At 39.8% G+C, this 27,417-nt stretch overlaps 1 protein-coding gene across 2 annotated transcripts in view; it reads right to left on the reverse strand.

Annotated features, from left to right (window-relative positions):
• The window catches only part of UBR1 (ubiquitin protein ligase E3 component n-recognin 1), a 160,371-nt gene that overhangs the window by 40,531 nt on the left and 92,423 nt on the right, over positions 1–27,417 (reverse strand). Inside the window, exons 20-36 of one of the 2 annotated variants that reach the window (XM_060261180.1) lie at positions 27,341–27,404; positions 24,389–24,513; positions 23,562–23,614; positions 21,791–21,893; positions 20,484–20,532; positions 18,843–18,997; positions 15,582–15,678; positions 13,734–13,843; positions 11,373–11,462; positions 8,472–8,653; positions 7,923–8,128; positions 7,051–7,135; positions 5,144–5,296; positions 3,787–3,884; positions 3,269–3,353; positions 1,091–1,239; positions 545–600 (exon numbers count right to left, since the gene is read on the reverse strand). In XM_060261180.1, coding sequence (XP_060117163.1) covers positions 545–600; positions 1,091–1,239; positions 3,269–3,353; positions 3,787–3,884; positions 5,144–5,296; positions 7,051–7,135; positions 7,923–8,128; positions 8,472–8,653; positions 11,373–11,462; positions 13,734–13,843; positions 15,582–15,678; positions 18,843–18,997; positions 20,484–20,532; positions 21,791–21,893; positions 23,562–23,614; positions 24,389–24,513; positions 27,341–27,404 — 1,860 coding nt within the window. Of the gene's footprint in view, positions 1–544; positions 601–1,090; positions 1,240–3,268; positions 3,357–3,786; positions 3,885–5,143; positions 5,297–7,050; positions 7,136–7,922; positions 8,129–8,471; positions 8,654–11,372; positions 11,463–13,733; positions 13,844–15,581; positions 15,679–18,842; positions 18,998–20,483; positions 20,533–21,790; positions 21,894–23,561; positions 23,615–24,388; positions 24,514–27,340; positions 27,405–27,417 lie in introns of both variants that reach the window. The other variant, XM_060261179.1, reaches the window with a different exon arrangement.

Below are 27,417 nucleotides of genomic sequence, written 5' to 3' on the forward strand. Positions count from 1 at the left end.
CTATGCTTGTAAGTCCTTTTTTCTTTTCTTTTTTTAAATCTGCCCTCAAGTAGCTGAAGACTGATAGCACCTAAAATGTGGACTGGTGACAAGCTGCAAGTAGGGAGAAGGTATAACTTAAGAAAATGGCACTTGGATTGCTGATTATTGCACAACAAAAGCCTAAAAATGAGGCCAACTAAATGTAAGCTCAGAAATGACATGCACATGGTAAATTTTTGCATCCCCCTCTCCCCTGCAAGAGCAAATTGTTAAGATTTTTAAAGTATTTGTCTTGTTATCTAGGGTGGTAGCTGTAATTGAGATGCAGAAGTCCAAAGCCTTGCTGAATGCATGTAACTAACTCCTGGATTGGAATCAATGTGTTCAGTACAGTTAGATTCTATTAACACCAGTACAAATGCTTGGTGTTACTTGCACCAGTGGAAAATGAACAACAGTCACAAGACAAAACATTTTTTTTCATTGCATCACTGAAAATATAAGAGATTCATTAAAGACATAGGAGTAATACTAGACAAATTACACTACGGAACATCCATACCTGTCTGTTTTGTAGACTTCCAAATAAAGGCTTGCCCTCATCTTCAAGAAGATTTTCTTAAAAGGAAACAAAGAAAAAATTTTAAAGGCAAAAAAATGGTTTACATTTTGGTCTCCACACATGCCTGCTGTTTGGTCCAGAAGTCAATTCTAAGGATCAGGAAACCTTCACAAATAGAAGCTACCCCAGTATGGGATGGTGCGGTGATGATGGGGAAATGAGGTAAAGCCACCTCCTCCTCCTCTGATATAAACTGAGAACAGAAGAGGGAGAAGGGTGTGATTTTACCTGATTCTTCTCAACACTGCAGGATCCTGTACTGTGCTACAGTTTATCTACAAGGTTCTCCTGATCCTCAGACATCATTTTTTGGGACACACAGGAGGCTTCTTTGGAAAGTGGAAAGTAAAGAAAAATGTACTCTGCCAATTCCTGCTGTTGGGTCCAAACCATTGCTGTGCTGCGTATTAGTAGCTCTAAAACTCTATCAATGTCAAGTTTAATAAAAGCAACAATTTGTTCTGAAAATTTCTGTATTTGGCTTACCTAAACACTGGATGGTAAAAGCACATGTGCTCCAGGTCATCATAGGAATGCGTGGATCGGCTTCATTTGGAGCAGTCTTTAATCCAATTCTGTAAATTGCGGTGGCAAATAGAACAACCATCTCTTTGATACTATTAGAATATCTGTCTCTACAGAACAAGCAAAGGAAAATGTTCAGTATGTAAACCGGTGGCAACAGATACTTCAGAAATTCAATAGCTCTACAGCAGGGGTGGCTAAACGGTGGCTTGGGAGCCACACATGACTCTTTCACACATATTGTGTGGCTCTCGAAGCCTCCACCACCCCATTGGCCAGCTTGGAGAAGGCATTTGTCTCTTTAAATCACTTCTCCAAGCCAAGCCAGTCAGCAGCTTGGAGAATGCATTTAAAGTTTCTTTCTTTCCAATTCTCCCTCCCTTCTCCCCCTCTATTTGTTTTCCTTCCTTCCTTCCAACATCTGATATTCATGCCTTGTAGCTCTCAAACATCTGGTGTTTATTCTATGCTGCTCTCATGTCGAGCAAGTTTGGCCACTCCTGATGTATAGGGATAGATTGAGATAACAGGCTTGAAATCCCAGTGTGTTTCAGCCAGAAGTTTTTATTATTGTAGACTACTTTCAAGTTAAATCATAACTGCAGTGAATTATCATTTGATCTGTGTTGTATATTTAAGTGAGAGGGAATATGAGAGGTGGCCTTTCTTCACAGTCAGGGACAGAGGATGGCACAGGGTGAGGATGCATCCACTAGACACCCCCTGGCATGTGGAATCCCTCAAGGGGCACTTCTCTTCCTGAATGTGCTCCCTTGCCCAGCTAGCAAGAAATTTTGGGCTTGGGTGTCATCAATATGCAGATGACACTCAGCTGCATCAGTCGTTGAGTGACCAGCCAGCTATTGTCCCACAAAATCTGGCTGGGGGTTGGAGGCCATAGTGGGCTGGCTAAGAAAGAGCAGGTTGAAATTGAACCCATCAAAGATGGAGGTTCTATGGCTGGGAGAGGTGGGCTTGGAGTCAAGAGTGCAGACTACTGGCTCTTGAGGGGGCACCACTAACACTGGTGTCATTTGTCAAGAGCCTGGGCATGACAGTGGATACCACGTGACAGTGGAGACCCAAGTTGTGCACATTGCCAAGGTGGTGTTTTTCCACCTTCACCAAGCTTGGCAACTAGCTCCCCTCCTGTCTCGTTCTGACCTAGCCACAGAATTCCATGCAACATGTGCTGCACCAGCTACACTGTCTTCCAGTTAAGTATCGAGTCAGAGTCAAGGTTCTAGTTATGACCTTTAAGGCCTTGAGCAGTCTAGGACTGATGTATCTGCAGGACCGTCTCCTCCACTATGTCCCTGAAAGAGCATTACACTCTACTGGCAATAACTTGCTGGTGACCCCTGGCCCTAAAGATATCCAGCTGTCTGCAACAAAAAGTCCTGGCCCTGACCTAGTAGAACTCTCTGCCAGATGATAACAGGGTTCTGTGGGACCTTATGCCATTCCGCAGGGCCTGTAAGAGATGTTTTGCCAGGCTTTTGAATGAGTGATGGTTGCCTAGCTGCATCTTCATTTCCCATTCCTCTGAGTCTTCCCCCCCCCACCCCCAACACGATGTCTGGCAGTCTGGAATAAGAATGAAATTAGTAGGGTGCCATCAGGGTTTGTAAAATTGTTTTAATTTAAATTTTTCTTCTGATTTTAATCTATGTATCATTTAATATGAACTGATGTACATTGTCCAGAGTCCAGCGCCAGCCGGGGTGGGGTGAGTAATTAAGTAAAAATAACAATAGTGACAGTTAATCAATTGATAATATTGAAGTAGGGACTCCGCTTTTGTTTTCCTAACTAGGGATTATTGTCAAAGTTGTTACCAGAGTAATGATATAAAAAGCTACATATATGGAAGATCACAAATTTAAAAAATGAAGACAATCCATACTTTTCTGCTGTAAGGAGCAAAGTTATCATAAGACATAGTTTTTCAATAATATATATTCTAGGGAACTTAAGAGCTCTCTCTAAAAAGCAATCCTTTTCAATGAACAACAATGGCCTTATTATATATAAATCCTCCTTCCTAGGACTCACATTTCACCCAACAGAACACCAATGCCCAAAATATATATTCTAGATTCATCTAATACAAATAGAAAAGTGACTGTTTACACTTACAAAGGCTGAACTCCAAAGCTGAGAATAGAATGGAAGTCTGATGAAGAATTTTCTATTTCTTTACTGCATAGAAAGGTTTGCTTTTCTTCTTTTAGAAAAAGGAGGAAAAAAATCATAAGTTAAACTGCAAAAGCAGAACAAACTGAAATACAAATCACTTACGTTAATTCAAAATTACTTAGAATAAATAATGTAGAATTTGCTTAATTATTCCTACTTGGTAACTAATTCTGAGAATACAAGGATTAAATGCAGCATGTAGTAAAGAGGAAAGTGGCATGGGGTTATTTTGGAAGTGCGTCCTGAAAAAAAACTAGTCCCATCCCAAAAATCCCATTCCAAAAATGACTACTTTACAGGATATTTCAATTATCTTTAAATAATCCACACAATTCGTCTATAACTTTCCCTAAAGTGTACCTGGAAAAGCATAAAAATAATAATATAGCTGTGGTTAAAGGTTCACACATTATTTAAAACTATTTTCCCAAAGCTAAAGAACTGAATAAAAATCCAACCTTGATGACCCTTCTTGCTGTAACCATATATCCTGGCCATAACAATCTCAATCCACTTTGACAAAGGCAGAAGCTGAGCCACCAATTCTGCATCTTCACTGGCAACATAAAAGGAAAGTGGTCACTGTACAACACATAACCAGAAGTCTAACCTCCCATGCTCTGAAATGTACATACCTTGAGTATTGAATTAACTACCCAGTTGTTAAAGTAATTATTTAAATGCGAAACAATATTTTTAAAAAATTCTTCTCTCTCAACACAGAGAGGGTGAAGCAAGCATATGACTACTGTTAAACAGTTATCAACATCACACACTCAGGCAGGAATGAATGAATCAACCACTTTCTCCTTGAACATGACAAGAAAACTGCTTTTACACAGAAGTACAGGGAAAATTAGATAATGTAACTGTGATGAACTGGGTAGAAGTCTCAGTGAGTGACAGCTGGAGGAACTCACTGTGATTGACTAACAGCCTCCATGGTAACAAGTGTAAAGTTAAGAGGGGCAGTGAGAGAGAAATCTCTTCAGTTCAGTTCAATGGAGTCTATGGTTTAACTGCAGTCTGAGACAGAGTTGGTATTGGAAATAGAGCTCTTGTCTGTGTGAGAGTCTGTCTGTGAGAAAGGGAGCTAGAAGATGCTCTTTTTGGGGAAGACACTCAGTTTGTGGCAGAGAGTGTCACAAGGCAGAGTGAGTTAAAAGGCTCTGGTGAGGAGATCTGATCTCAAGTCTTAGGTGCAGACTCCAGTTAAGAGAAAGAACAAAAAAAAAACACTGTGAGGGACAAAGGTTCCTTTATCTGTTAGAATCCCAGGAGACAGACGGAGGTCCCAGTAGAAGATAGGGGACTTGGCACAAGAGTTTGAGCTGTCAGTGTGAAAGGACCCTCAAAGGTGCCAGAGTACAGGGTTATAGCTCTTCCTGAGAAGAGGATAACTAGTTTGCTAGGGAGAAAGGGTCTGAGGTGGGGAGTTCTCACATAGGCACAGTCTCTCAGAGACAGATAGTGTATATGTTTAAAATTCTAAACCATTTTCAAAAAGGTTTATGTTTAGGAGTGTTATCCAGCTGAGGGAAACACTGAAATTTATTTTATGAAATAACAGCCTGCCAACAGATTCTATATTCTTATTCTGTTTTTAATTCCTCCCTTCCCATATGTATAAAACAAATCTTATTCAATTTTTGATTATAAACACTACCAATGCCATTATTTCATTTCTGACAAGTAAACTTTTGGTTCACCTGAGGTACTAGGCAAGGTGTGACAGGATTTAAAGTGGTCCTCTTTGCCCATCTGACTCTGGCTCCTCATACAGAAGTGAAGATGAAATTAAATAATGTAACTTACCTGTTTATCTTCTGTATCTGCAAAGGAATAATAGGAATCACAGTGTTGCACAGGGATTTGCAGAGTGGGCAGAGATATTCTCCATTTTCTAAGTCAAAAACCTGCTCAACATGAAGACGCTGCCGGGAGTTTAGCTGAATGGCTTCAAAGTATCTGCAATAATTCAAATAGAAACCAGAAGGAAAGCTTCTAGAGCAACATAAAAAAGCAAGAGTTTTCATATCCATTTAACTCTTCTGTGCTATAATTCTTTGCCATTATTGACTTGGCCTCCTTACAGAAATTTAATAAGAGAATGGAAAGAGCTGTGTACAGCAACGGAACATTTGAATCTGCAGACAGATTCCTTATAATTCTTTAAGGAGCTATCTGGCTATGCGGGAAATAACTAGAAGTGACTGGCAGTGAATAACCATGTCTGGCCCACTCCATTCAGCAGTATATACAGCTGCTGGGGTAGGAGGCTGAATTCCAGGGGCTTCACAAGGCAGAATAAGTTCCCCAGCTTATACTCTTGGGATCATATGGACTAAGTGTGCAGGACATTGTCCCTTTTTCATTTCTTGGTTGTTAGTCTTTCTTTCCAATTCTGTTGAAATTATTGGAGCAAAAATCCATTTCCTTCAGTGCATTTATTTACATGGAACAAGGAAAAAGCTGCAGTTGGAAAGATACATTTCCAACTGGGAGTGGGAGATACATTTCTCCCTCCACATTATACAAAACATGCTTTGGAGAGGCAAGGAAGGGATTTTTAGTTAGGATAGCGAGATTCCTTGAGTCTGTGATGGCTCAAGCTGTTTCTTCTCTTGGCATGAATATAAACCAACTATGTGAAAACTGGTTGTTCTGAACATTGCCTTAGGATGTATGAATTTGCTCAGTTGTCACAGGGTGAACCAATCTATGAGATGGGTCCTGTTCAGGTATTACATTCCAAGGGGCAGTTCTCAGCATCAGATCAGCCCCAGCTTCTCATGCATCTTCCTTGTCTTCTTGTTCAAGAGGTGATGAATTATCTGGGCTGCACTACATTTATTTGAATAGACTCTCTGTAACCCTCCAATCTGTTGCTAAAAGAAATTGGGGTGATTTCTTTTTTTTGGGGTGGGGGGGGAAATTAAGTAGCCTAGGAAATCCACCACTCAACTAAATGCAATGTCATTCAATAAATGTAATACACTCATGCAGTATGTTCACTGCATCCTCTTTACAGGAAAGGAGAGAGGCATTGGTACCCAAGAAGAATACTTCTAAGTTGAGAACTGTCCCTAGAATGCTCTGCTGAACAATCTCAAGATGATTTAAAACAGAAAAAGTCTTAACAGTGATGCATGTCAATACTAAAAATATGCAATCCCATACACAGACAGAAACACCACACTAGATAACTGTTACTACATCTTTGAGTGCTTCAATGATGTAGTCCATTTTATTATGAAAATCAGTATGCTTTAAATTGCTATATTTGCTTGTATTTCCCCTCGTATTCTTAAGCATACACTTGTGCTAACTTGCTCTAATTTCTTTCACTGAAGCATCTGAGAGTGCAGCTCTTTCACTGTAGCCATTAAAATAAGCTTAAGCACCCTAAAAGAAATTCTGACTACCAATTAAGGAAATAAAATATACTTTGCCCTGATCTGGATAGCCCAGGCAAGCCCAATCTCATCAGATCTCAGAAACTAAGCAGGGTTGACTCTGGCAAGTACTTGGATGGGAGACCTCCTTGAAATACCAGCAGTCAGGAGAACAGGGGCAGGCTTTTTAAAGCCACCTCTCTGAATATTCTCCATGCCCCCAGAAGGGGTCAGTCAGTAGGGGTTGCCATGACTGACAGGTGCGCACAGATATTCACACATGCACACAAACACACACACACAAGTATATTCAAAGTTTCTACTTACTTCTGCCAGCAAGCAGCATGCATCACATGACCACAACTTCCTGTATGAATTCCACATGATAAATCAATATCCATGAAGAGAGGATCTAGTTTATAAATGAGGTAAAAGACATCAAGTAGTCAAATACCAACATGAGAAACCAAGTAACAAATTTTGAACAGAAAGAAGAATTTTTTAGGAGGACCAGCAACAGTTTTTGATTTCATAAGTTAACAGGAGTTTTCTGCATTAAAACCCAAATACCAGCTTTCCTTTTACATTTGACAATGATTTTTTAAAAAAAACCTTAAAAGAGTGCAATGGAACCTTTCGTTTAGCAATATAAGCTTTCAACATTAAACGTTATCTTTTAAGACTGCCACAGCAAAAGGTAATGAACTGCTGCTGTTTTCTTACATAAGACATAAGGGAAAAAGTGGCTTTCCCCCCACTTAATAAAAATTACGACATAGAATAGTAATGAGTACACTAATTTACATTGCATTTTCTGCATTAAAAGCGCTTCACATGCACTAGTTTATGGCAGTTCTTACAACAGTCCTGTGAGGTTGGCCAGCTGAGGCACCAAGGGAGTACTACAAGAACAAGATTAAAATAAGGGATTTTCCCTCATTCTTTGGCTGCTCTGCTATGTCAGCTTATTCTTTATTTTTAAAGATTCTACCTCAGGTTTTTATACCCTGGTTTACCCAAATGGGATCTATGGCAGCAAGTGTCACAAATTCTCAGTGATTTTCTCGGTCATATGGGTCTCACAAAAACCATTCACAAAAGTTTCAAAATAAGTTTAGTTTTGTAGTTGATTTATAAGATATAGCACCAAAATGAGATCCTAGATGAAATCAGTGAGTTACTTATAGAGAGATACATACCTACTGGAAGTTCAAGCACTTTTCCCCTGTTCTGGGTTAAGGTAGTAGATCTCTGGACACAGGCAGATAGAACCATGGCAGTGCTATCCAGCCTTACTTCCTGTTCTTCCTGACACAAGATACATGTCAACATCTCTTTTTCTGTAAAGGATGGACCTCTCTGGGGCCCCAAGACAATTCTGGAATAATCCGTGGTTGGCAGTAAACTAGAAAGGCACAGACACAAGGTTCAAATAACAAATTTCATTTGAACAAATTTCTGTTAAATGCATAAGATATCTTCTGACAAACAACCAAATTTGAAATGTATACTTAAGTAATTAACAAATATGTTTTACAAAGTTGTGCATGAAGTACTTCACCCCCAGCTAAACTATATATATAGGAACATGAGACTGGAAGACACAAAAGCCACATGTGATAGTTTCCTCTATACTATAGTGCCCTGAGTTGAACAGCTGGCTGGATTCAACTCTGTGGTACTTTGCACTGCTTTTTACTGGCAGAAAGCTAGTAGTGATTTTATAACTGGTTACTCTTTTTTCCTACCTTTCTTCTTCCATAACATCTCTTCCTTGTATTTCTTGTGTATTCTCATATAACAGTTTGTGAGTTTCAATGAAATTCTTCTGCAAGGCAGACATCTGGGCCATGATCTTCTGGCGATGTAGTCTAGCTGCTTCTGCCTTCCTTTTCCTCTCTGCCTTTTCCTTGTCCTGAGTGCTTTGTACCTTATTTGGCATTAGAAAGTAAATGAATCTGCTTATTAACAAAAATTCCCTTAAACAGCATTTAATCTTTTTCTTTCCATTGAAAATGGAGTAGGATTACCGAACAGAACATGCTTATGATTGCTCATGGAGAGACTGTAAGCCAGCCAAAAATAAAATGGGAGGCCGCTGCTCAAAATTTGAATATTACACAGCTGGCCTTCATACAACACTCTCAGCTGCTGGCACTCTCCTCCAGCAGGAGAGAATAGATTGACTACCCTACACACAAGCCTGGCTGAAGAAGGAAGTCTGGTTCCTCTAAACCAAGTTCCCACAACATCTGTGGGAGGGTGAGAAGATATAGCATTTCCCACCCTGAAAAATCAGTAGTTTGCAGATGCTGTATTTATCCAATGCCTGCAGAACGTGCATTAGCTTAGGGACATAAAACATAAACATTAAGCAGCTGCTCCCTGACCTCAGCAAAAATATTTGCTGTGTTGTCATACCATGACAATGATCATGCAGACATTAAAGCTCAGCATTCCTTTCATCTGCAGTGCATTGTTGCTGCCTTTTCCTGTCATAGTTGGCCTTATAGCTTTCAGCATCAGTGTGGGCTTGTTGTATGATCTGTCTTTTTTGGCCTGGAATGCTTGTGTTATGGTATACCATAGAGTACACACCTCAAGGTAGCCATTTTCTGTAGGGGAAGTGATCTGACTTTAGCTTTCCATCTCCTTCCCTGCAGCTTCTACCTAGGAAAAATACAGTCTTTCTCGACAGTGTGGACCAAAGCAGGAGGAAGCAACCTCAGCAAGGTATAATGACACAAAGTCCACCATTTTCTCCAGAGAAACTGATCTCCGCCATCTGGAGAGCAGTTGCACTTCTGAGTGATCTCCAGCCCTCACCTGGAGATTTGGCAACCAAAGAGACTCATGGAAGAAATTGGCAAGGGAAAACAGCTGTGCCTCCGTGTACATTGTCTTGACAATTACTTCTTAAAGTGACCAACACTCTAAAAATATCCACTTAGAAACATAAATATTATACCTCACAAATATATTTCTCATAGACAACAGAACATACTATTGAGACTCGGACATATAATCTAGAAATTAAATGATTCAACAGTTCAACAAGTAAGTCCAACATATTATTTTTCCTTTCCTTTTTCTTTAAGTAAACATCTGCTCCCACAGCAGTAAAACTGTCAAAACGGATCTCAGCATGCAGAGCTTCTGAAGCAGGTTTCAGTTCAATAACAATTCTTGGGCGTGCAGTAAATATCCACAGTAGCTTTTCACAGCAGCTAAATAAGTCCACCCAGAACATTCAGACCTCGTTTTCACAAAATGCTTTTTCTAAGCTTCAATTCATGACAAGGCACTTCAGCAGATCCAAAACATCAAACTCCTACAACTCTCAAACGGTTACAGGTCTGTTTTGACAGTTTTATAGTTGTGGGAGAGGCGGATGTTTACCTAAAGAAAAAGGAAAGGAAAAAGAACAATACGTTGGACTTACCCCTTGAACTGTTGAATTATTTAATTGATAGGTTATATGTCCCACTCTCAATAGTACATTCTGTTGTCTATGAGAAATATATTTGTGAGGTGTAATAAGATTTATCTTTCTAAGTGGATATTTTTTGGGGGGTTTGGTCACTTTAAGAAGTAACTGACAAGACACTATACATGGAGGCGCAGCTCTTTTCCCTTGCTCACCTGGAGACTGGCAACAATAGTTCCCCAGGAGGAAGTAGCTGATTTAGATGGTGGAGTCTATCACATTGTATCTGTCTGTGGTTCCACCCTTCATCAAACCCCACCCTCTCCAGGCTCCACCCCACAAATCTCCAGGAATTTTCCAACCTGGAGTTGGCAACCCATCTCCTTTCCAACCAACCACCAACCTGCCTTTATCTGCCCCTGACTTTAGCTTTCAATTTCTTTCTCCCTCTCTGCAGCCTCTACCTAGGAAACGAAGAGTCCTTCTCTGTGGTGAGGATCAAAGCAGCATCATTCTTATCTCTTCCTTTTGATCTGCACAACAACCCTGTGAATTGGTTAGGCTGGAAGTGTGTGGCTAGTCCAAAGTCAACCATCAGCTTCCACATCAGGAACCTTGGTCTTGCAGACCCTACTCTGAAGTGCTAACTGCTATGCCACACTGGAGAAAATAAATGCTTTGGAGGGTGGACACTATGGCATTATATTCAGCTGAGACCTCTTCCCTCCCCAAACTCTGGCTTCTGTATACTTCACGACAAAATCTCCAGGAATTTCCCACCAATCTGGAGCTGGCAACCCTAGTGAGGACTGGCCCCAATGAGTTCTCCCTCAAAGGCCAAAATAGGCCTGGATAGGGCCTCCTCCCCCTGCCTTTTACTGACAGAACCAGGCTTGGAATACTATGGTTCCCTAGCAACAGCCACTGAGAGAAAATGGAAGACCCAACAGGATGGGCCAATAGGATGTGAAGGCAGCTTCCCCAGTGCCCCAATCCTTGTCTGTCATGGGGCTAGAGGGACTGAGTGACACATGGCTCAGCCAAAGGTAAGGTAGGTAAGTTGTCATCAGTATGGCTTGGCTTTTAGATCTATAGGATTCCCACTTACATACTTTTCATCTCCCTTAACATCACTGCACTTAAGTGAACTGCCAGATCAAAATTCCAATTTGACACCATTCAACTGTCTTTCTATATTATATCCTCCTTGATTTATGGTTACCTCATGGACTTTTGTAGATTCTAATGCAGATGAAGTAGCAATTGCTGGCAAAGTAGACTTCTCTCTCAGACGTTTTATTGTTTCAAACATCTAGGAACAAAGGATTGATTGTTGAACTGTTCATTGTACAAATGACGCTATGAAGTCATGTTTGATAACTGTTTGCCCTGGCTATACTTGGTAGCAATATTGTTAGATACAGCTGGCACAACTGCCTCACACAAACTTTCTCTCCAAATAGGATGTACTAGGTCATACTCTGCAAAACCTGCAGGCAACATGTCTACATGTGAAGTTTCTCAGAAGGTACACACAACACAATTCTGTTGATCATATAAAAAGATCACAATTACATGTTTCCTTATAGGAAAAAAGGTTGTCAGAAGTCTATGGCTGAAGCCAAGCTTGAAGCCAGATGTCTTTAGTCTTGTGTTGTATTTACTGGCCGACATCGTTTTGTCACTCAAAGGTAAAGGGATGCTCATTTGGAAATTTCTGGTCTGGTACATCTTAAAATACCTTCTTGGTGTTTCCCAGATATATTTGGATATCTGGATATCTCAGAATACCAATAACCAGACCCTGAATATTTCTGGGGATATTTAGGGCAGCATTTTAAGGCTCTGAGGCCAGTTTTCCTTCCATTTTACAGGTATCAGGCAACAGGAGTGAGGCAGCTTTTTCTTGCAATGAGATTAGAAGTTAGGGGAAGCATCAGAACTAACAGCCAGATCAAGATTCATGACATTTTTTTATGGTCTTCTATGGCTCTCTGAACTTGTACAAAGATTATAGAAAGAGGCTTGCCCTGCAGCTTATTGCCATTGCAAGGCTACATTTTTTTTTAAGTCCTGGTGTACTTGCCGCTAATTTTGCTCTGGTCTTTGCCTTGAAATTCCTGCTGCCTGCCTGGGAAAACATTCTTGTTCTGTGCCTGGATGTCTTCAGGACTGGTTCACCAACAGGGAATTTTGTTTTAAAATGTTATTTAAAATTTTGCTTCAAATTATTCCATGGGGTTTTTTTTGCCTGGGGGTTGTAGTTGGGGGGGGAGTCTTTGTTTTCTTTCTAATTGTTTTAGAAATAGTTCTCCTATTTTGATTTGCACTGTTTTAAAAAGCCTTTAAAGGGCTTGTCCTGATTTGTCAGATAGTCTTCTCTGAGCTTGTTTTTAGAATGTTTAAACTGCTTTGTATTCTCTCTGTTTCAAAGGTTCTAAATTTTTAAAGGGTTTGTGCTTGAGTGGGGGAAGGAACTTCCAAGTTGTTACTATCTTAAAGCTTTTATGTTTTTGCATTCTTCTGGTTCTAGTTTTATAATTCTTTTACAGTTGTTTTAAATTTCTGGCTACATTTTAGTAACAGTTAATTGTTGGTGAGGGAGTAGGTATTTTAAAGTAAATTTCAGCTTAGGGTTAGTGTCCCACCCCTGCAAAAAAAAGTAGGCTTTGGTTAGGTTCCCAAAAATAATTTTTCACAATTGGCCCATCTAATGGCCAATTAGTTACTTCTGCAAGAGGTGTGTGAAACCAACTTCCTTTACCATACACATACATGTATGCCATGGCATGGATTCATTATGATAGTGATTTTGTTTCAATTTCTTCCCTAATTAATTCTTGTAGTTTTGATAAAAATACAACAGTAGGTGGGGACCTCAATTCACACAGGGATCATGGTGCAGGGAAAAACTGGCTTTTAATTGTTTTCCTTCAATACTGTTGCATCCTCACTTAGTCTTGTGGGAAGGAGCATGTGAATGCCTGTATATTTCTACATGCAGGGCAAAAGCAGCAGTTCCAAGGGAGTGAGTGACGTCATGAAAATGTGGTGAGGGAAAGAGTTAAAACACAGTTCCCAATCCTAGAGTGTCCCCTGAAGCTGTGGTTTACTCTGAAATGAACAGATCTATGCTCTATCATCGTGCTTAGTTTGACTCTAACTTTTCTTTCCACTGAGCTACCCATTATCATCACCCACCTTCCTTGCCAGACACGGCCAGATTAGTTTCTGTTAGTGTATAAGTAAAGTTAGGATTTTTTTTTAAAGATCATTGTTCAGCTGTTCATCATTCAAGGTGATTGGTAAGTTTTTAGAAAGCTACAAATCCTTCATTTTATAACAAACATGGAGTTTCAGTGAACTGCTTCCTTCTCAAAAACCCCAAATATTTTTTTAAAACCTGCACAATTTATCTTGTGAAACTGTTACACAATCAGCCTAAGCCTGCTTTGGTGGGGAGGGCAGGATACAAATTTAATAAACTAAAAATAAAATTCTAAGAAATTGTGTTAACAGATCCCTTTAAAAGTTCAAGATTGGCTTTAAACAGTTAATGATGCATATCACTTGCTTTGCTTACTTGCAGTACCCAATTGACCATATCCTTTTGGGATTCTAGCTGTTGAATTCCTTTCAGTTTTTCCAAAATCATTAATATATTCATTGCGTTCAAAGCAGAGCTTCCCATTCCTTTGGAAATGGATACAAGAATTTAATTAAAATATGTATTTTCTGCTTAATACTATGCAGACATATATATGGACAGTTTTTAAAACATATGGACATATTAAAATTACAGGAGACCTTTTTTTTTACATTTCATTCACCACTATTAGAAAAGTGATACCTTACAATTCTTCACAAGTTACAAGCCACAGACAGAGGACTGTACCACAGAGCTGGCTTAGGATCCACCGATGCAACATAACTGAAATCTGTCTATGACCAATGTTCCCTCTAAGCTCCAGAAATTCTTCCTCATGAGCAAAAAAACTCTAGTAGCATTAAAGTTGTGAGTCTACATTTGACTGTCATATAAATTAGATTTTTTAGAAGATGACTTCCATAACCTTGTAAAAATCTCAGAATAAATTCTTTTAAATTATATTTAAACTATATTTTAAGAATAATTTAAATATTATAAGAAAAAACAGAATCAACTCAAATTTCATTCACCCTTTTCCACTATATCTATACGTCTGTCCTCTGGAGAAAAGGTTTGCCCACGCCTTTCCACTACATTGATAGACCTGGGCCTGGCCTCTGCACTATATTAGTAGATCTGGCCTTTGACTGTTGCCCTGTGCTGAGCCTTGGAAAACATCCCAGCGCTTGACGGGGGGTGGGGGGTGGGGGGGCTCTTGCAGCCTACACTGTGTGTGTGTGTATGTGTTTAGTGAAATATGACAACCAGCATTACAGGTCAAGTATAACAGAGGAGGAACAATCACTGTCAGAACCTAGCAAACAGGAAGTTGTTTCCATGTTATCAACCTGCCCAAACGATTTATTTATTCAAATATTTATATCCCACTTTTCCTTGTGACTCAAGGCAGCTTACAAAACATACTGAAAAGCATAATAGGGGTATGCAAAAAAACCTGCATACCCCTATTATGGACCATTATAGTCAATCAACCCCGTAGACCATATTGGAGAATTAATCTGGGGGTATCTGGGGCTTGGGGTCACGGCTGGTTTTTTTTAAATAGATGCACCAAATTTGCAGCACTGCTGCTGGTGCCTCTTCTCAAAAGTCTCCTTAAGTTTCAAAAAGATTGGATCAAGGGGTCCAATAGAGGAAAAAAAATGCCTTGTGAGCAGAGAACAGAAACCTATGAGCAGCCTTTTAAAAACTTGTGTGTCAGCACCCTCTAGTGCGGCTTAGAGAGAACCGTGTGACCCTATAGATAATTTTAAAAAGGTAGTCCACTGTGCAAGCACCAGTCGTTTCCGACTCTGGGGTGATGTTGCTTTCACAACGTTTTCTTACAGTGCAACTAAAGACAATTTGCTTACACTCTGGTTCAAATATTTTGCCAACCGCCAAATGGAGATCAGCATAATCAGGAGTTATAATCAGTAGCAGCCTGTAGATTAAAGGTTGACACGGTCTCTATTTCAGACGAAGACATTTCCAGACAATAAGACCCTGACCAACATGATTTCTCCCGTGTTTTAAAATGAGTGACCCTTCAAACATTTCTTTAATATGCATTTTGTTTATTAATAGCCCTTTGCTTCTGGTGAGAACTCATCAGGGTTTTTTACATTCATAATCAAGCACTGCATCTTCACTTCAAATATCTGTCCGTCTTCTGCTGAGAAACCACTTTGGAATTTTGTTCCCTGGCATGCTACTCTTGGATCAATGAGTTAACTTTTTAGTTTAGCACAGCATGAATATTTCATAAAAGGCAGCACTTACTTGATGCTTTATGGTAGAAGTCAAAGGTGTCTTCTTCTGGAACCTTCTCTAACTGCTGTTTTTCTTCCAATAAACCCAAAGCAAGGAGGTGAAGAACCTAGAAAAGTACAAGCCAGTATGATTTATTTGGGCCTCCTCACATAATCACTTAGTCTGATATGATACACACTCTGGCTTGCAAGATATGTGTTCCACTATGACTTCCACCCTTCCCCACTTTGCTATAGCTGCCTCCCCTACTACAGCTCCCACTTCCTTCACTACTGCTGCCACTGGCAGTGAACCTGGTGCAGCTACTGGACTTTGCTGCCAGGGCCACCACAGCTCCCACAACCCCCTTCAACTTAATTGCTGGTCTGCATTTGACTATTAGATATATGATGATCATTGCTCAACATCCAATAGCAACAGAGGAAGTTGTGCTTATAATATAAAATAGATTAGCTAAAAATCTGAGTTCCATCAACATTTTTGCCCATAAGCAAAACCTAATAAATAAGAATTTCACAGTCAATATTTTTTGCGCTCATTGCTTTGTTGGGTTTTTTTTTTTCAAAAAACGTTTCTGTTATTTTATTGCATAGTGGATAAATTCCAGGCTCCCCAGGCCCTAAATTAAGCAGAACAGCATGAAAGCTATACTACCATATGTTTAAACTATCAGTTTAAAATGTATGTTTCAATGTGACAAGTTAAAAAGACTGTAGGAAATTTTATCCCAAGCTCCATGGGACTACTTGGGACTGAAAAGTTGTGCCCAAACAGAGGAACAAAACAGTAATTGGTTTGATGTCCAAATTTGCTAAGGACTGTATGATGTAGTGTATTTATTCTGTATGATGTAGTGTATTTATTCTAAACCCCAAGCCCGTTTAGGCGGCGAGCGTATTTTAGCTCGCCCGCGGAGTCAGATGGATCCAGAACGGTTCCTGACGGCTCTACGGGATCCCTGGCTCCCTGACGATTCCTTAGATTGCATGGATCACTGTTGCTAGATCGTCCTGCTCCAGGAAGGGAGCCAACTGCCTCGCCCGCCTAAGATGAAAAAATGCGGACTTAGCAGTGGCTGCTACCTGGGCCTCCATAGTTAAGGCAGGCTCAAGTAGTACCCCCAAGCTCTCGACCCTGTGCGCCATTGTCAGTGGCACACCGTCAAGGGCTGGAAGGGGAATTCCCCCCCCCCCCCCAGACTACGGCGACCCAAGCAAAGGACCTCTGTCTTCGCTGGATTTAGTTTCAGCCTACTCAGCCTAAGCCATCTAGCCACGGCTTGTAATGCCCGGTCCAGGTTTTCTGGGACACAGTCAAGCCGGCCGTCCATGAGTAGATAGAGCTGGGTGTCATCAGCGTACTGGTCGCAACCCAGCCCATGCCTCCGGGCAATCTGGGCAAGGGGGCACATGTAAATATTAAACAACATTGGGGAAAGAACTGGATTACTGTAATGCCCTCTACATGGGGCTGCCCCTGTGCCTAACCCGAAAGTTGCAGCTAGAGCAGAACGCTGCCGCTCGGCTGTTATTAGGGCTCCCTAGATGGGAGCACATTCAGTCGGGCCTTCGGGGACTGCACTGGCTGCAAATAATATACCGAGTCCGGTACAAGGTGCTGGTTATTACCTTTAAAGCCCTATATGGTCTAGGACCTGCCTACCTTAGGGACCGTCTCTTCCCATATGTTCCCCAGAGAGTACTGCGATCTGGCTCCCAAAATCTGCTCGTAATCCCCGGGCCAAAGGAGGCCCGGTTGAAGTCAACCAGGGATAGGGCCTTCTCAATAACAGCCCCTTGCTGGTGGAACCAGTTACTGGAAGAGGTCAGGGCCCTGCGGGATATTGGACAATTCCGCAGGGCCTGTAAGACAGTCCTCTTCCGGTTGGCCTATAACTGACTGGCACCAAAACTACCAAAATACTGAAGGAAGTTTATAGATAGCACACTGTTGGATTGATGTACTGATTTTAATGTTTTTAAATATTTTTTAATGTCTTAATTATGTAAATTGTTATTGTATTTAAAATTCGAATTTTATTGTTAGAACCTCTGTGTTGTAAGCCGCCCTGAGCCCGCTTCGGTGGGGTAGGGCGGGATATAAATCAAATCAAATCAAATCAATTCCAGAACATTCAGGGGTTTTTTTGAGCAGGAACACACAAGAACGCAGTTCCAGCTGGCTTTGTGTCAGGGGGTGTGGCCTAATATGCAAATGAATTCCCGCTGGGCCTTTTCTACAAAAACCCCTTGTAAAACAATAGTTGTATCAGGGGGTGGGGCATAATATCCAAATCAGTTCCTGCTTTTTCTACAATAAAAACACCCCAACATTTACCTCAAATATAATGTGCTGAACCGAGTGTATTCACACATTCAGATGGGACTCATCAATTGAGGGCAAAGAAATATAACCTGAGCTTGCATAATAATACATGCTAATATTATTTTTCTTGCACTTAAATTCAGCAGTTGGGATGGCTTCCAGTTTGCTTGGGCTCTAGCAGAATGGGGAGAGGGGAAAATAGTATTTAACTCTTCACCCCTTGGAACATTCTCCCAGTCCAAGACCCTGCTCCCAAACTACTGTTAGCCCTGTGGGAGGAAAAGAAACATAGACAGTAATGCCACTTGTACATTTCTCTCACTTGTGGGACTAACAGAAGCAGTATAGGAAAGGTGAAGTAGATTAGGAAAATAGTGCAAGGCAAATTGGCAGCCCATGCAGCTGAATTTGAATACAAGAAAAAAAGTAGGATGATTAGCAACTCCACTGCCATTTTTAGCTTTGATCAACAGCAAAGTAGAAGTCATTAAAAACTATAAAAAAAAAAATTGATTCATTCACTATAGCCATTATTGAAATGTATTCCTTTGGCATTCAAAGGCAAACTAAGTGCTAAAACAACATACAGAATATAGCCTGTATGTTCAGCACTTTTACTACATTATCATATAATGGGAAAACTTTCAAGATAATAAAGGTAACAGAATTACAAACAAAGCAGAACCAGAGCCTGACCATCATTTCTCAGAGTACATTAAAACTTGTGTCATTTCCCTTTTATTATCCTTAAAATTTCATCCCAGACATACCAACGTATGGAAAAAAAATATTTTTGAAACAAAACTGAACTTATTTCAGTACCAACCCATACTGTGTTTCCCTTGGATTCCTGGGCCACACAGAACTGTACCTGTTGTCCCCCTCCCCATTTTGCTCCCTGGTCAAAAGAGAAATTCTAGGGAAAGATATTGTTGGCAAACATACCATTTGGATCATTACTTCAGTCCACAGATGGCTTTCCAGCTCTAGTGCTCTTTGCAAAATAGTTCTCAGAATATGCATCATGATATCACAGTTTAGAATTTTTACCACATTTCTGAAAGCAGCACTGAATTCAGGAGGTGTTGGAGGTGGCAGTGCTAAAAGGCAGACAAATACAGTCATCAACTGCATTCTTAGCTGATGGGTCTCAGCTTAGGTAGTTTTCAATGTAAAATGAATAAAACCAACCAAAAACTACAAAACAAGCACTAAAATTATAAAGTAGTCAAATTTCAAGCCATTCTAAAACTAAAAAGTCAATTCAGTATTGAAAATGTAGACCAGGACCCTGACCTCGATAGCCCAGGCAAACCTGATCTTAGAAGCTAAGCAGGGCCAACCCTGGCAAGTACTTGGATGGGAGACCTCCTTGGAATACCAGGACTGGGAGGCAGAGCCCAGGTTATGAAGCCACTTCTCTGAATGTCCTCCAATCCCAGTAGGGGTTGCCAGAAGTCACCACACACACACAAAATACAAAACATAAAGACAAAGAAAATGTAGACTAGCAATTTTCACAAAGATAAAAGTGAGGGGAGAGATGTCAACTAAATGTCTAGGCAAACAGAAAAATAATCTCCTGATGCCTAAAAACTAAAGCCAAACAATGATTGTATCCAGGAGAGCAACTGTGAGAAGAATGTTCTACAGCCCAGGTGCCACCAATGTAAAGGCCCTGTCTCTAGCGACCACTCAACTCAGGGCCTCTGTTTCTGATCATAACTGCCAAGTAGGTTTTATATTATTTATTACAACACTTAGATCCCACCTTTCTGCAGAGAGAATTTTTGCTCACAAGATTAGAGTATTGGTCCTGAGTGCCTTGCTCTAGACAGAGAGATAGTTTATAATTGGTTTCATGACAAGTCAAGGGAAACCAGAAGACTGTCAATTACTTAATACTACATAGTAATAAGCTCCTCCAATATGACATCAACCTCCTTCAACAAGACATCAGCCTCTATAATCAAATAGTTTTCTATGTAACATACTGTCTTGATGAAGTAAAACTAGAGGGGGCCAAGAAGTGACAGCAGCATGATCCTAAACCAGTGAAACAGCAAGCCAGAGTTCAATGGCTTTAATGTATGTCTGTGTCAGTCTCTGTACCTCCAGAAGAATAAAAAGGACCATAGGCCACTGGATACTTGCTAGAATGGTGCACTGGTGTTTCTACACAAATGAAGTGACAACACTGTTCTTTTACATGGTAGCATACAAAATTTACCATATAAGAAATTCAGATCTCCAAATGTTTTAGGTCACTTCCAATACTCCCTCTTAGCTGTGAGCAAAAATTCCTCTTTGTGAGCTAGTGGCATTAAAGTTGTGAGCTACTGCATAAATTAGTTGCTCTGGGGACATTTTTCCTGAGCTAAGACAAAAATGTGTGAGCCAGAGGTTAAAAAACTGTGAGCTAGCTCACACTAACTCAGCTTAGAGGAAACATCGTGTGTAAATAAGTGGCTCAGCAGTATACAATTATTTCATTGCTTTTGATCATTAATGGTTATGAACAAAGCCAAAGCTTTTCTTTTATCACAATTGTACTTCATGTAAATCACTCTCATTTCAACCTGTTACCTTCATCTCTGTTTTCCTGTACTCTTCTTTTCTTTTGCATATGTTCAGCCTGTTAAAAGACAGTCAATTAATTTATTCCTTGGAGTAGCAACAAAATAAAAGGTCTCTTGACCAAATGCATGAATGGTATTTAGTACATTCAGAAGTATATCAGACAGGCTTAACTAACAAATAGTGTAACAGAGAAACTCCCAATGCATTGCTTCTCCCGTTAGTATCTGCCAATGAACATGAACTGATATATTAACATTTCAGCTGGGAATGCTGAGATAACAAACTCCACTTTGACAATTCTTCAGATATGTAGAACATATCATAAGGAAAACTGGGTTAGATTTAAATGATGATAGAATGAAAACTAGTGGAAGGAAAATTAACAATTTGAGATATGCAGATGACAACACATTACTGGCAGAAAAAATTGTAGACTTTAAACAACTACTGGTAAAGGTTAAAGAAGAGCATGCCAAAGCAGGATTACAAATGAACATCAAGTAGTAAAAAGTAATTATTCCTGAGGAATCATACAACTTTAATGATGATGACAAAGAAATTAAAATTGTTCAGGATTTCCGATTCCTTGTCTTAATCATCAACCAAAAGAGAGACAGCAACCAAGAAATCAGAAGGAGAAGGGAAGCCATGAAGAAACCAGAAAAGACCCTTAGGTGTAAGCAATGTTGCTGGACACCAATACCAAGCTACTTCATAGTATAGTAGTTTCCATTACTAGTTATGGATACAAAAGTTGGACAGTGAAGAAAGGTGACAAGGAGAATTTTTATTTATTTGAAATATGATGTGGGAGGAGAGTTTTACAGATACTGTAGACTGCCAAAACCACAAATAAATGGGTTCTAGATTAAATCAAGCCTGAATTCTCCCAGACCCAGCTCATTAAAAAGTGTAACAATTAGTTTGGCCTTTAGAAAACATAAAGTTAACCTAAGTTTTTAATGTTGGAATTAATCACTTGAGGTAATGGATAATAAGGAAGGATCTAAACTTTACAGGTTTAATTAGATTCCAAGAGCTGTTTTTTAGCTCTGGACACAATCTCCATTTGCAAATTTCTCTTGTCTGGATTTACAGATTACAACAGTCCAGTTCCATCTTTCATCACCTATAGAAAAAAGCCTCTGAGGCTAATTTTACTATGCTTCCAGAATGATAACAACAGGTCTAATCTGTATTAATTCATATTGATTTTAATTAAGCATTCCTTCTCCATCCCTTCTCCCTTTTCCATCTTTTCCATAAATACATGTCCTACCTCTGTTTCATAATAAATGTTAATAGTTTCTTACCTTGCTGTGCTGAGTCTTAGTATAATGGTAAAAGAACATATTAAATTCTTTGAGGCACTCATCTTTCAGTTCGTAAACTCCATGGCACGATACACCTGGCTTTCTTTATTAAAAAGATCAACTTAGATTAATACATTTAATAATTACTCACAATAATACAAATAAATGAAACTATTTCAGGTCTTGGAATAAAAATGAGATGTTAATAATAATAATAATAATTTTTAATTTATATCCTGCCCTCCCCGCCGAAGCAGGCTCAGGGCGGCTCACATAATATAAAATACAGTATGCAGTAGTACAATAATAAAACAAAATAAAATACCCCAATTTACAATTATTCATCAGTTAAACATTAAAACATCAATAAAACCAGAATTTAAAACCACAAATTAGTTTGGTGCTACAAATATAACATAGCTTTGAATAACGGTGGTGTAATTCAAATGTAATTCCACAAAATGTTTGGTGTATATGAATACAGGGGGTCACACTCTGACAATACTACTAGATGCATAACGGTTCCAACCAGCACTCTAAGGATTTTTACTCCCTGAGGAATAAGCCAGTACCCCAGCCCTGAGTGGACCTCGTGGGCACGTAGTGGGAGGACCCGTGGCTACTAGACACATATATATGACATTTTGTTTCATATGCAGTGGCTTCTATTCCCAAGAGCTGGTTATTATCTACAAAGCACCGTATATCTGCATAATTATGAAACCACCTTCTCCATTAATCCACTTTGAACAAGAGAAAATCATAAAATCCAACAAATAAGAAAGTGAAAGCTGGAAACGATGCTATTTTTGATATATTTATTAGATTATACAATAAAAATTACGACAGAAGATTCCCAGCTATTTCCCAGGAATCCCTAGTATTCTTTAGAAGCTTATTCAGGAGTTCCTCAGGATGAACGTTTTTTTTCTTGAAAGACAGCTTGCCCATCATTACTGAATTTATTTTGCAGCTTACAGGTGCAAGAAGTATGAGGCACAACCAAGTGAACTAAGTATGTGCTCTAGATCTTGTCACAGAGTTCTACAGCACAGTAGTAGGTCTGCTCATGACCAAGAATATTCAGGTGCGTCATGAAGCCTCCTCTGCTGGACTGTAAGTCCCTATAAAGTTGCCTTTTTGCTGTCCCCCCACCCCCCCAGAAGAATCTGCTGCTAGTGTGCATCTGTAGAAAGCAAAGACATTGTAGCTCTACCTTGAGTTGGGTCCTTAAGAACCACTCCCTGCAACACAGTTAGCATTCTGGTGTCCAAGAAAACAGACAGTCCCCACCACTTGAGCACAATTCTGAAAGCTGGCTTTTCTCTGAATTTTTGAAAGCAAATTACTACATATTAGCAGTAAACTGTCTGCCCCCTGTGTGAATTATGAAACCAGCATCAACAAGGGGCTCTGTACTTGCAGAGTATATAAAAATATGACTTCAGACTGATGAGAACTGAATATGAATAAAACTTCGTTGGTCTTAAAGGTGCCACTGGACTCAAACTTTGTTTTATGCTCCAGCACACACTGAATACTAAGAGTAATTGAGAGGCAAAGAAGAGGAGGAGATGAAGAATTGACCAGCTACTCTATGTGAACATACAGAATCTTGACATAGAGGGGCAGAGGATTTCCAAATTGCTATCCTGCCCATGGGACTGTGTGGTTCCCTAGCTTCTGTTTCTCATATTAAACTTGTTGCAGCATGACAAACAGTTCACATCATTATCTGTTCACTTCTGAAAGAAAAGGAGTAAATGCTTACTTGAATAAGGCCACTTTGTGTATGACACTCTCCATACCAGTCTCATTGTTTTCCTGTTAAAAACATTTCACATGGTAATGCACTATGACAAATAGTAAGTGAAGTCTACCTAATAGTAAGTCTACAGATATTTTAATAAAAAATATTGTCAATAACATCAACAATGCAGCAGCAATTCAATTCAAACAGTAAAAGGAAGGAAACAATCCTGCACTTGCACTCTAAATGATATAGCTAAGAATTCTACCACAATTTAGTTGCATCATATACTAAAGAGGAAAACTTTATTATCTGCATTTATACACAACAGTAAATACACAGTGTTTAATTGAACAGTGTTAAATGTAACTTGAGTGTCTGCACCACATATTTCAAATCTCATACTATGAGAGAAGATTTGATTTACATGAACTAGCTATTAGTCTAACTGCACAGCTGTACTCTGGATAAGTATAACACTTGTAATAGTGGTATTTGTTTTGTTATGCATAGAACAGCTTAATGCAAATGTACAATTACTCAGTTACTGAGGGGGGCATCTGACAGATGTTAGCATGAGTCTTTCTAGACAACTAAGAGATATCAATGCTGTGCAAAGTTACCTAAAGCAACATGGGTTCTCCAAGGTGCAGCATTTCCTGCGCGGATGGTGTCCACATTCAGATCAATTTGCCCATTATGCATTTATATTCAGTCTCAATGTTCAGAAAATGGGGAAGAGTATGTGCATATGTATGAGAGTTCCTGTGCCCCAAGGAGCCTCTGGATAGGGGCAAGCATAGGAAGGGAGGGAGGGAGGGAAAAGATAAAAAAAAAAAACTACTCACATCTTTGGGTAAAGATTTTGCAATAGCACTGTGAGCCATTGGTTCAATACAGAGCAAATGGATAATTTCTCTCACAGTAACATCATCTTTTGTCACATGACTGACACCTGGTACATATCTTTCTCCTGACACGGAAAACAATGGAGAAAAGCAGTGAACTTAAAATGCAGTATCCTTTTCATACAGTACTATCAACAGACCAATGGTTCCCTAAAGGCAACATCAAATGCTAGAAATGAAGCACAAATAAGTTTCTGAACATTGCAGAACTCTGAACTGGTAACAGCACCATCCCAACCTTCCCAATTAAATAAGCACAATGGCAGAAGGTTTATGAGCTATACCCCTTCTGACTGGTTATCAATAGATCCATTAATTTTTGCAGGCTTTTCCCCCCTTGCGTCCTTTATATAGTGGCCCTACAATTAACCTTCCTTCCCTTCTCAGTTGATTTTGGCCTTAATACAAGAAAAAATCAAGGGCTGAGACTTCAGCCATCTGCCTTCATCTGGTGAGCATTGGATCAATATAAAAATGTATTATCTAAAGAATATTAGACACAGTGCTCTCAGTTTTATAGCAAGTCAATCAGTAAATGTGCATTTTGCCATTCATACAGAGGTGACATATTTTCTGCTGATATTTCATTTTTATTCCTCATAAACTATTAATGCCAGTATCAATCACCTTCAGAAGCCTGTCCCCACAGTCTCCAGAAGCAGTGCTATATAGTAGTCTTGTAAATCAACAGTCACATGACTTTATCCATGGAACAGACAAATGGGCTATCCAGTGAGATGCCTGAGCTGTCAGTCCAACTTGGCTATTCTTGGGAGAGAAATAGCTACCCACTCTAAGTCTATCATAGGCTCAACGTAAGGGACACTAGAGAAACAAAAGAGGCTGCAAGAATAAATTATGGTGGAGCACATGACTATTTTATGAGGGCCTCAGGAACCAGTTTATGATAGTGGTAACAATGGATACACAGTTGCAAAGTAATTTGAGAAATATTGTCTTAATGAAAATAAGACTTATAAAAACAGATTGTTTACCTGCAGCTGTTGTTCTTCAAGGGGTTATCTGTGCATTCACACTGAAGGACTTTGCACCCATGTACAGCAAGGGTTTTATGAATTTTTAGAGCTACAACATAAGCATGAAAAGCCCCTTCCCCAGAGGTACAGACTCAGACTTGATGGGACAGTTATGCATATAGTACTCAGTTTCTTCCAACTTAAACATATGCTGCACCTGTAGCAGGGAGGGAGGCTGGGTTGTGTGAATGCACAGAGGAGCACTCAAAACACAACAGTTACATTTAAGCAGCCTGTTTTTACTTCTTTGAGACCTCTGTGCATCACACTGATGGATGAAAACTAGTAAGTTTACCAACCTGGAGATGGGTGCAGACACTGTTAGCAGACGACAGGTTGCACTATAGTTTGGCCAAAATAAACATCCATCCGTGCCCTGGTGCCAGGGCTTAAGAAAAGTGGATGGCCAAGTCCAGGCAGCGCTTTGGCACTGTTGAGGCACAGAGATAAATGCAGAGAAAGCAGCCATTGTCCTAGTCAAAAGCACGGTTTATGTGATAAATGGTAGCAGATTTTAATTATTTAGGTAGGATATCCAGTGGTTAATATGCTGAGGTGACTCTTACTAACAGAGCAGAAGTCTGGTTTGCTTCTTGTAGGAAGAGGTATGATCTATGTAGAAGGTCAGCCCTCAACAGACATCTAGGGAATGGAATGACCTATCAGCTTCCATCACTGGAGATGGAAAAAAGGTGGTCAGGGCTAGGTCCTGATATAAATGGAATTTTGACAACATCTAAGGCAAGAAGGTGTTATCAGAATGGAGAACCATCTTATCTCTGCAAAGTGCAGAAAACGTGTGCCTGCTCTAAGGGCAGTGAGTTCCAATGCTTTTCAGGTGAGAGCAGACAGTGATGAGAAAGGCAGTCTTGAAAGAGACACAATACTAGGGTCCAGAATGCCATAGGTTCAAGAGGCATGCTCATGAATTGAGTGAGGACCCATGAAGATATGGGAGGCTGCAATGGATACAGCTGAACAAGGCCTTGGAAAATTTGTTTCAACGTTGGTTGAGATAACAACCTTGAATTAGAGGCCATGAAACAGAGAGGCCAGCCAGGTTAGTTTTGAGATAAAAGTATGCCAGATCCAGAGATCAAAGCTGGAACAGACACTCTAGGATGAAAAGCAGCAAACACATAGATGTGTCTAATCCATGCTGTGGAATAAAGGTGAAAAAACACTTCTACTTTCTCTCATATGATTTTTTGAATGTGGTGCCTTTCACCATAGGTGACCAGTACAGGTTGCTCAAAAGGTCAGAGAATCCTTAAGCAGCGCTCCCTGATTCTTGGAATGCTCTTAAGGATATGACAATGAATACTCACTGTAAGAGAAGGAAAAGGTAGCTCTGAGGTAAAATCTCAGAGAAGTTTCCTCATGTTGTTACTGCTGTGGTGTCTAAAAAGGAAATGACCAGTTAAGGCACAACTCCACCTTCTTCAGTGCTCTTGGTTCAAGCCCACGCCTCAGGTTATAGCGCTATATTTCTGAAATTGTTGCTTTGCATGGGCACAGATCTCATCAGTGTGATGCACAAAAACCATGAAATAATAGGAAATATGCCTAATACACAGTGTACATTTGTTTTAGATACTAAATATTCTGTTATACCTAGTATTTGTAAAATGAATGGCAAAACTCATTCTCAGCTCTCTGAATCAGAGGTGCAAGATTTTGTAAGGGGGAAAGAGACTGCCTGCTAAACCACTGCAATTGTGCACATGAATTACAGAAAACAAACAAGTAAAGAATGAACTACAGAAGCTACTTTTGATCAGATTTTCTGAATAGAAGGATAGGCCACCCCTGAAGGAGGTAGACCTCATCTTTCCTATAGGCACACATGTCTTACCTACAACATAGATAAGAACTTGGAGCATTTCTTCTATTAGTGTGTTGCACTGTTTATTCAAGTCCTGTAAGATTTAA

This window comes from Heteronotia binoei, chromosome 21 (genome assembly GCF_032191835.1).
Source record: "Heteronotia binoei isolate CCM8104 ecotype False Entrance Well chromosome 21, APGP_CSIRO_Hbin_v1, whole genome shotgun sequence".
NCBI lineage: Eukaryota > Metazoa > Chordata > Lepidosauria > Squamata > Gekkonidae > Heteronotia > Heteronotia binoei.